The sequence below is a fragment of the Mesoplodon bidens genome, assembly GCF_964165515.1.
Source record: "Mesoplodon bidens genome assembly, contig: HAP1_SCAFFOLD_150, whole genome shotgun sequence".
In the NCBI taxonomy this organism is placed as follows: Eukaryota; Metazoa; Chordata; class Mammalia; order Artiodactyla; family Ziphiidae; genus Mesoplodon; species Mesoplodon bidens.
The window spans coordinates 353,637-364,277 of NW_027672498.1; the positions used below are offsets into that span (position 1 = coordinate 353,637).

The following is a 10,641-nucleotide window of genomic DNA, read 5'->3' on the forward strand; positions in this document are numbered from 1 at the left end:
GGATTTGTTTTGGTCACTAGTTGGGGAAGATGCCATCTCTGCCCTCACTCCGCCCTGAGTCTGTGGCAGCTGTGCCGGCCAGCCGCTCACTGGGTTTCAAGAGAGGAATCTAGGCTCCTGCCTCCCTGCAGTGGCTCCCCACCAACACCCGTGTTGGGCAGAGAGAGCTCCTGGGAATTCTTTCAGCCACCCATGCTGGTGGAAACTGACCCCAGGCCTTGTGCTTCCTCCTCTCCCTAACTCCTTCCGGCCAACCTGCTGGTGGATTTTATTCCACTCTGGGATTGCGGCAGGGGAGCGAGACCTGGAAGGAAAACAATGCCTGGGCTTCTTTATGGTGATCTCGAGAGCCAGCCATTCTCAGATTAAACTGGCTTCACCGTTCAGGCCAGACATGAAACCGAATGACAGTGGCGGCTGCCGGGAGAGGGAGTTGAGGGTCGCATCGTAGCCTCACCCCGAGGTCTCAAGGGCTCTTACGGGAGAAGGAAAGTGCATCTGCTCTCTTGGTAAAATGTTTCTCGGGTTCTGCTGTTAGCGTCACACAGGTAGTAAAGAGCTGGGGAACTCTCTGGAAGCATCTGTCGGGTTAATGTCAGGTTAATGACAGGAGCATCCACTGTGGTAGGTCCCGTGGAATCAACAGACCTCACCACGCTCAGCTGTAAGTTCAAAGTTCCATCCTATGACTGAGGTGCCTCAGGCTGGCTTGGCCGTCAGGACAGCTTCTCAGGCACTTGGTCTCCCTCTCCACGCTGTTTCCCTCCCCACATGGATGCCACTCCCCTCACGGAGTGCCCACAAGGAGGGAGCCCGGGGAGCATCCCATGGTCCACCCTCCCCAGGCCCACAGGTGCTCTGCCAGGAGCCCCAGCTCGCGGCAAGGATGGCTCAGGTCCCCATCCTCGCTGCTCTCATCAGCCTTGTGGGAGTGATGTTGAGAAAGCACCTGTGTCATTCCAGCACCTCTTCCGCTAAGAAGCCTCTGGGTCTTCTTTGGCCCTGAGACCAAGGTGGGGGGGGGGCGATGGTATGTTCTGAGATTGTTCTGCAAGGTTCTCAAAGGGAGGAAATCTGAGTTGACCATTGTAGGTGGTGAGCCGATTAGAAGCGTGAGGCCATGCTAGGTAGACGGGGCCCCAAGGAACCTGATGGAGTATCACACAGGCGTCAGGATAGTGGCCAGGGGACCAGTGACAATTCTGTGAAAAGGCTCTGGGGAGTGTGATGGGAAAAAGCAAAGATAATTTGAGTTTATTAGTGGAAATACAAATGTTTTTGTTTTGTTTTGTTTTGTTTTTTGTGGTACGCGTGCCTCTCACTGTTGTGGCCTCTCCCATTGAGGAGCACAGGCTCCGGACGCGCAGGCTCAGCAGCCATGGCTCACGGGCCCAGACGCTCCATGGCATCTGGGATTTGCCCGGACCGGGGCATGAACCCGTGTCCTCTGCATCGGCAGGCAGACTCTCAACCACTGCGCCACCAGGGAAGCCCGATACAGATGTTTTTAAATGATGGCATTGGACAGGAGTGGGCATACCGATGAAATCTAAAAGTACTTATGGAGGGAATTCCCTGTCCGTCCAGTGGTTAGGACTCAGCACTTGCACTGCAGTGGCCTGGTTCAATCCCTGGTCGGAGAACTAAGATCCTCCAAGCCACTGCACAGCCAAAAACAAAACAAAGAAAAGTACTTATGGAGACCTGAAATAACCCAAGACAAAGACGCCACTAGGAAGGGCTATGCTTCTCAGATACTAAGGAAAAATCGGAATTAACTTTCTCTTTTCTTGGAGAGAAACTCTACAAGATGGTGGAACTGTTACAGACCTTAAATTTAATTAGTGGCTGGGTAGAGGCAGGAAAGAGGTGTGTGGAATCCCCCTAGATGTGCTCCCCAAATCTGCCTCTAGAGGTCTCCTCACTCCCCCGTTTCTGAGCCTGAGGATGGAATTAAGTGGGAACCACCTTTCTCTACCTCCCGTGAAGGATTTTCAATCTCCAGGCTCCCTTTTCTGGCTGAGGGCTGGACAGAATGGCAGCACTCGCTCAGGAAGTCCTCCTGCGCCTTCCAGGCTTACCGTCTGCATCCAGAAGCAGGGTTTCGCCGAGGGTCTGGCAAAAGCCTTTTTAGAGGAAAGAGCACCACCGTCTGTACTAAGAAGCTGGGGAGATCAGAGACTTCAGGTCTGAGTCTTGAGGCTGTTTCAGAAGGAGCCAGTTTTCAGCCCTGGCTCAGAATCTGGACCGGTGGTGTTTGTAGCAAGGACTCAAGAATTCAGAGCCAGGCAGCCTGGCAGCCAGTGGTGGTGGCGGCGAGGCTGCGGCAGTTGTTTGATTTGACTTTGTGTGTGTGTGTGTGTGTGTGCGTGCATGTGCGTGTGTGTGTGTTTGTGTGTGTGTGAGTGTTTGTCTTCTCTCCTTTTTACCATTTGCTTTTGGTCTTTTATACCAAACAGCCACAGTTCCGGAGTCCTGCCCATTAAACACAGAGGAATAAGTATTGGATCTACCAAATTATATAAAATGAAGGAACAACTTATTTCATCTGGGGGTTCCTAACTTAAAAGGGCAATCTTGCCTGCTCTTCATCCTGTCACCCTTAGAGCGGTAAAGCACTGTGGACCCATGTGCCGGACTCCGGTACCCCCAGGGAGTACAGATCCCTGCATTCCGTTTGGCTGTGAGAGATACCTAAACATTTCCTGTCCCACTCACTCCCCTTCCCCTGGGGTCCACCTCCACAAGACTATTATTAGAGCCTTAGGGCGGATTAGCACACCAGGACATTTATGGGTATACACAATTTATACCCGCTGAATCCCAGTGCTTCTGCCATTAAAGGGTTTCGTGTCTTGGGCTGGCCTAACCTGAAGCTGACCCCAGACATTGGTGAGTGGACTCCCTCAAATGTGACACAGTGAGCCTCACGCACACCCTCCAGGTCAGCTGGCTCCATCCACGAACTGAGCCCTCTGAAGGGCATGGCTCTCGGCTCTGCCCTGGAGGAGATCACCGTGTGCTGGAGGACCCAGCAATTTCCACACAGCATGAGAAATTGGGTGGTCGTACGGGCCAGTGTGGGAACACTTCGGAGCACGCTGGACCCCATCTGGCTTCAGGGGGGGGCTTCTGGGGGCAGGTGCTGGAAGAGGCAGCTCAGCAGTCCTCGGCCAGAGAATGGAAGACTTTCCCCAAACTCAGGGGGTTAGGGCTTCAACCTCTCCCTTCAGAAGGGGCATCTCGCTGCACTGGGGGGTCTGAATCAGATGGAGTCAGTCTGTGGGATGGGAGGACGACTTGGGGGAGATGAGTGTAGCCTGAACAAGGCCTGGTGGGTGGATGGTTTTCGCGCACATTCTGTGAGTCAGGCGCCCTGCTCACCACTCTTCCATGTCACCTCGCTTAGTCTCACAGCATCCCTGGGGAGTAAGTACTTGTCTCCCATCTGATGGATGGGAAAACCTGGGCTCCAAGTACAGTGACCTGCCCAAGGTCACACAGTCAGTACGTTAGAAGCTGGGGCTGTATCCCGGTTTTCTGACTACAGATTTAGACCTTACTAGAGCTTGAACAAGCAGGAGGTCAGGATGGATTGGATACAGAGCATGAAGGAGAGAGAAGCACCAAGAGTGTGTTTCCAGCATGGGCAGCGGGTGCTTCTCGTGCAGGAACTGCAGTACAAGGGGGGAAGATGATGAGTTTCGTGGATGGTACCCGGGGGACCCCAAAGCTCTGGAGCTAATGTCTCCTGGGGTTGGTGGCACCAGCTTATAGCAACTCTCGGTGGGCTGTACAGGTGCAGAAGGAGAGGAACAGCTGTCACTCTGTTCTCTGCCATGCCATTTGGTCCCTGGCACCCTGCTGGGCAGCCAGTCCCTTCCTGCCCCACCCTGGCCCCCACAGCAAACACTAACTCTGAGCCCAAATTAACACACTCTTCTCCCTCCCCTTCACCTCCTCCTGCTCTCGTGAAAGTCTCAGCCAGACTCAGTTTCTTTTCCTGGTCCGCTCTAACACTTAGGCAAACTTCAAGACCAAATAAAGATACAAAGGTGGAGCCTACGGCAAGCTCACAAAACAAGGACCATCCTGCATGTCCCTCCATCAGAGGGCCACAGTGGCCATGACTGTCCCTCGCCCACTGGACGCCACTGCTCCCAAGTTTCACGTGCTGTGGTTTGCACCCTGTGGGAGTTCCAGGTAATGCACATCTTGCCAGTTTTCGTGACAAACTCCGCACTGTCCTGCCAGAGACACCATCTACACCAAACCAAAGGTCCGGTAACCTTCCTTTCTTCTTCTCAGGTGCCTGGCAGGCTGACGACAACGTGGTCAGTCGTCGGAACACGCAGTGCAGACGCTCATCTTCTGGCAGCCTGGAGGACCCCGAGAACAGGCTCTGCGTGTGGGATCCTTTGGCCATCTGAGAGCCTTAGCCCCTGTACCAGGGCTCTCCTCCCGTTCTCACATCCCATCCTGGCCTCATGGCACCACTGACCTCCTGGGCATCCTCAGCAAGACACACGGAGACGTTTTAGACCCACGTGAAAGCTGGATGCTGAGGGCACCTGACCCTTCTCCCAGACTCATCTTCTTCCGCAACCGTGATCCTTCCCCTCTCAGAAGGGACTGGAAACCTCTTTTCTCCTTGTGGGCTAAAGCCACTCGAACTGCAGCTCATGAGACCGTTTGCAGAGAGTCTCTGGAATGTTTCCACTGTATCTTGATCTTCAGGTGGAGCTGTGGCCTACAGACTGGTTATTTCTTGTGCATCTTTTCTTTTTTTTCTCCTTAGGAGGTAGACCAAGAAGACTCAAGAGTTTGGGTGACTTCATTACAAACACCCATCTGGCATTTTCTAGTCCCTGGGACATCATGACCAATCTGAGACCTGCAGTTTGGGGTGGCGTTGGGGGATGACTCCTGTGAGAAGGGAAAGCCATATTGCACTGTAAGTGGGGTTTCCCTCAAAATGCATTAGGAGCTCCTCTCTCAAGGACAAGAAGCAGTGTCAACCACCAGAAGGTTGGTTGGGAAAACAGTTCTTGCTTCTGGTAGCAGAGGCTATGCCTCGTGTGTCTGCTTAGGAAGGAGGCCTTGAATCTGAGAACCCCTCAGTTAAATGATGACCTACCGGGGACTTCTTTATGATCAGGTGCACTCAGGAAGGCCTGGGGCTCCATCCTAAGGTGACACTGCAAAGGCATTTTTGACCCCCTCTATGTACCAGGCACTTGTTAGGGACTGTCGTATATTATCACGTTTCATCACTACCGCCCTGTCAGGTGGCATTCTTATCCCTGCTGCCCCCGTCTCCACCCCGCTTTTCTGAAAGAGTTGAAGAAAGAAGCTGAGAGAGGGGTGGACCGGTGGTTCTCATTTGGTGCCCAGGAACCCCAAAGGAGGTTGGGGGAAGGGCTGAGCTGGGGTCAGTGGTGGTCTGGGAGGCTCCCCACCCCACCGGTTTTCCTCCCCTGTCCTCCAGATCAGCTGAGCCTGATGGGGGGAGCCGGAGGTACTGCCTTCCATAGGCTCATCAGAGATTTAGAGATATTGTTCAAATCACATGTGCACCCCACCTCACTCTGGTGTAGGGCATAGAAATAACAGCCTGAAACAGCAAGACCGTAAGCTGTTGGCTGTTCCTCCCTCAACACTAGTGTTATCAATGGATTCCTCATAGCTCTCTGATAGATGCATTGTCTGCTGGCTTTTGGAAGAGGTGGTTATTTAGTGGAGCATGAGATTGAGAAGCAAAGTGGGATCCAACATTTTGTGAGGCTGAGGTATGACAGAGCCCTAGGCTATGCCCACCATGATGGCCTGAATTAGTAGTTGGAATTGTTGCCCTAGAAGAGCTTTTCAGGGTCCTTCCCAAGGCCTCAAAGAGAGCCCAGTGCCGGGGAATGTTTTGCACCTCCTGAGTGGCTGCTTTGCGCCACCAGGTGCGTGGTGACCCTCACTGCCTGGTGGTTGTGGTTCACATCCTGCCCTGGGGGTGGGCAGGGGGAGGCCTGTGGTCCTGACAGACACTACATGAGCCAAGCCTGAATCTCAGCTTCTGCCTTGAGTTCCCGTGTCCACCCGCTCTGAAATCCTGCAGTGGGCTCTGCTGTTTCAGGCCCCATTTAATGTCCTTCCTTTCTCCGAAACATTCTTACAGCCCCTTTCATATTGATGATTCCAGCAATAACCACACTTCCTGATCTCCTTGAAGTCTGAGTCCCAGAAGCACTAGGGAAGGGGGCGCTCCCTTAGCCTGGGGTGGTGGTATACAGATCCACCTCCTCGCCCGGCAGGTAGTATTCAGAGTGTGGTGTTACCTGAGATGAAGGAGATGCAGGTAAACAGTTGCCACAGTGGCCAGGAACCCTAAGAGGAAGCCATTGTCTTCACCCTTTCTGGAGGGTCTGTCTTCTCCCAGGAAGAGGCTCAGAGACATTCCTCAAGGCCTTGGTTCCATAACCAAGACATACCCGGGTGAGAAGTGGCCCTTCACTCCTGTTTCTCAGACAGTTCCTGCTCTCTCCCCCATCCCCTCACCTCTTTGCCCTCATTTAGCTCTTTGGCGAGCAGAAATATCCCATCCAAAAGGGCTGGGATCAGGGAACAGGGCACAGAGCCTGGTCGGGGAACAGGACAGCCGCCCCAGTCATCATCTGGAGATGGTCATGTTGTTAGCAGTTGACCCACAGAGAATATGACGGGGCCTGGTTTCTCACACAAGGACACAGACTAACCAGAGGCCTGGGGCTCCTTCCTGCCACACTCAGGTCGGAGCTCACCTAGGAGCTCACTTCCGGGTGGTGTGGTGATCCCAGCCTTCTCACAGAGCCCTTTTTCCTTCTCCTCCCCAGTCCCATCCCACCAGAGGTCATGCCCACGCTGGGGCATCTCCTGGGCACGGATCCACACACGTTAAGCCATCTCACCTGGGGAGAGTTTGTGTCCTGTTCACCTGACATTGGCATGCTGCTTGCTCACTTTGCTTTAGGATCTGCACACCTACTGTGTGTAAGTATGTGTGTACTGTTGTGCCAGCTGTGTACCCCTCACTCCCTGGAGTACACTCATGGGCACACTACAGTGGGGACGTCAAGGAGGTAATATTTATGGATAGCAGCATGATTCTTAAAAATGAATAAAACTGTTCACAAGGGAAGGAGAGCTGTTAACTGCGCAGTTGGCTTATTTGTGAGTTTCTGTCCGAATTTCTCCAGCACGCTTTTAATACTTTGACTCAATAACAACTCACACTGCAGAAATATAGATCATGAGAGATTACTACAAGAAACTCTATGCCAATAAAATGGACAACCTGGAAGAAATGGACAAATTCTTAGAAATGCACAAACTGCCAAGACTGAATCAGGCAGAAATAGAAAATATGAAGAGACCTATCACAAGCACTGAAATGGAAACTGTGATTAATATCTTCAAACAAACAGAAGCCCAGGACCGGATGGCTTCACAGGCGAATTCTATCAAATATTTAGAGAAGAGCTAACACCTATCCTTCTCAAACTCTTCCAAAATATAGCAGAGGGAGGAGCACTCCCAAACTCATTCTACGAGGCCACCATCACCTTGATACCAAAACCAGTCAAGGATGTCACAAAGAAAGAAAACTACAGGCCAATATCACTGATGAACATAGATGCAAAAATCCTCAACAAAATACTAGCAAACAGAATCCCACAGCACATTAAAAATATCATACACCATGATCAAGTGGGGTTTATTCCAGGAATGCAAGGATTCTTGAATATACACAAATCAATCAATGTGATACACCATATTAACAAATTGAAGGAGAAAAACCATATGATCATCTCAACAGACGCAGAGAAAGCTTTCCACAAAATTCAACACCCATTTATGATAAAAACCCTGCAGAAAGTAAGCATAGAGGGAACTTTCCTCAACATAACAGAGGGCAGCAGGAGGGAGTTTGAAGAGAGTTACCTCGTGAGAGAGCGGTTAAGAGCCCGCAGTCTCTTTGGAGACGCCCTGGCCAATGGCAGAAGCGGAAGCTGTTTATATGGGTGGGGCGTCGCCACGGCAGCAGGAGACGCCTTGCGAGCGGCGACTGAGTGCCTGTCCCAGGCCGCTGGCTTTCACAGTGGCGCCCTCGGGCGTCAGTGGCGACGAGGATTGCTGGCTGGGCCCTGGAGCTGGGAGCAGAGAGCCGCGGTGAGGGTGGGCGTTGGGAGGAATTTCTTTGAGAACCTTCCTTTGGCCCGGGCTGCGCTCTGAGCCAGGTAAGGGACGGGGAGGGCTGCAGGCCTTGGGAAGGGAGGGCGTCAGTACCAGCCCGCTCTCCCATCCGTCCTCGACGGAAGTGGTGGGCCCGGGGACTGACATCAGAGGCGTTTGGGGGACACTCACTTCCCGCCCCCTTATAACTCTCTGTATTGTTTCCTTCCTTCCCCTTGATCCCCATCCTAATATCCCTTTTCAAAGATCAGACGACCTCCCCCGCCCCCCGACCCATCCTACGTCCCTCCTGGACTCTCTCGCCCCATTTCCATTGGTTGTGGATGGAGAGAGGGGGGTTAATTCCCCGCTTTGAGGGTGAAAGGGGTGGCCTCGCATGCCCCTACACTATTCCCTCGTTTGGCTAATTAAGTCTCCTCTAAAAGATCCAAGAGGAAAAGAGCGAGGCGAACCCCGTGTGGGTCGGACCCCCGGGCACACCTTCTGTTTCCCAGACCTCGGCAGTAAAAGATCCTCCCCAGCTGCAGGAAGGATTTTAGTAAGAGCCTCCCCCGTCGCACACACTCTCCCCTCGGTGGTGGGGAAAGAGGGCTCAGTTCCCGCTCTGGTCCCCGCAGGCACCACATTCCGTTTGGAGGAGGCTACCCCCGGATCGCGGGATGGAAGCCCGCTTCTGGGAGGCTGCGTAACTGAAGCCCTGGGAGTCAGCGAGCCGGAGAGCTCGGCGGTCACCCTCGGCTCGGCTCGTGGATGTTGACAGCCCCCTCGGAGAGTGCCCGCAGATATGGCGGAGAGCTGGCTACGCGTCTCGGGAGCAGGGGCAGCGGAGGAGGCCGGACCGGAAGGCGGCCTGGAGGAGTCCAACGCCCTGAATGACAGCCTGACCAGCCTGCAGTGGCTGCAGGAATTCACTGTTCTCAACGCCAAGCTCCCTCCCTGGCTTCGGGGGACACTGACACCCACGGCTACCACGAGCTGTCAGGCTCGGCCGAGCTGGGGTCACCCTTGACAGCGGACCCCGCCTGGCTGGGGCAGCCGCACACACCCGGCAAGCCCACGTCCTCGTGCACGTCGCGGAGCGCCCCTTCGGGGCTGCAGGCCTCGCCTCCCGACGACGTGGACTACGCCACCCACCCGCACGTGAAGCCTCCCTACTTGTATTCCACGCTCATCTGCATGGCCATGCAGGCCAGCAAGGCCACCAAGATCACCCTGTCGGCCATCTACAAATGGAACACAGACAACTTCTGCCACTTCCGCCACGCTGATCCCACCTGGCAGGTAGGGAGGCACTCCCTCCCTCCCTCCCCATGCCCGCGCAGACTGGACTCACATCCTAGATCCGCAGGCCAAGTAGGCGCGGTACGGCCAGGGCCCCGAGAGAGGAAGGCCGTCCAGGAAGGACCTCAAGGGAGCCCAGTGCTTGGACTGCTGCCCCTTTGACTTCAGAGACGGAGGAGGGAGGATGTTCAGAGGGCTGTAGGGGTGCCGACATAGAGGTTCAAGTGGCAAGAACTTGTCTCTCATCCGGCAGGCTCAGCCCAAAGACCAGGGCTGAACTATGCGTGGACACAGACCCCAGGGTAGGTTGATGGACTGAGGGACACATTTTTGTCCCAAGTCCTAGAATTCCTAGACACTACCCTCCTCAAGGTCAGTTTGTCAGGGCGAGACTGGAAGCATAGTATCGTTCCTGCCAGGCTCTGCATCCCGCCTGCTTTCAGTTGGCTGGAGGGGCTCTGGGAGGGTAGAGGGGTGTGCTGCAGGGATTGAAGGCCATCTGTGTCCCAGTGGAAGGGCTACGGGGCCTTCCGAAAGCTGCTGTGCCAGCCCCCACCCCACGTCCTCCCTAGTTTCCTGCCTACACTCTGCCCCCCCTTCTCATCAAACTCCCTGGGGGGACAATTACCTCAGCCACGTGCTTTCCACAGGGGCTCATTCCTTCCACACTGGCTTCATGTTCCAAGTTTCCGGAACCTGGCACAGAGCAGCCAAGGGGCCCAGGCCACCATGTAAACCTCCCAGTCTTGCCAGGGGGCACTACTCACCTGCCGGCCCCACCCACCAGGCCCCAGATCCCTGTGCCCCAGCGTGGTTTGGACTGTGCACCCAGGCGTGAACAAGGCAGGATGGCGATTCAGGCTGGGCACACACTGCCCTGAGCCTCTTCGACCATCAGGATCAGGGGCTACTTGGGGACAGTGACCCTGAGGATGCACAGATCCTTCCCTGTGGTACAGGCCACAGGATCATAGTCCCTGTGATCACAGCTATTCCACATTTGCTTGGGCCCTGACCCTGGGGCAAGTACCATTTGTAACCTTGGTGATAAAGCAGAGACCCTCCACCACTCCCCAGCCTACCCCAAGACTGAGAGGACCCAGGAATGAGCGCTATGCTCTTGGCTGGGTAATAATCAAC

General features: G+C 54.4%; 1 protein-coding gene across 1 annotated transcript in view; it reads left to right on the forward strand.

Annotated features, from left to right (window-relative positions):
- Nucleotides 1-4,430, forward strand: part of LOC308610107 (E3 ubiquitin ligase RNF157-like) — a gene marked incomplete at both ends in the record, with an annotated part of 314,581 nt that extends 310,151 nt beyond the window's left edge. The window contains 1 exon segment of the mRNA XM_081259359.1: nucleotides 4,309-4,430. Within this exon segment, the coding sequence (XP_081115485.1) occupies nucleotides 4,309-4,430 (122 nt within the window).
- Nucleotides 4,431-10,641: the final 6,211 nt, after the last annotated feature.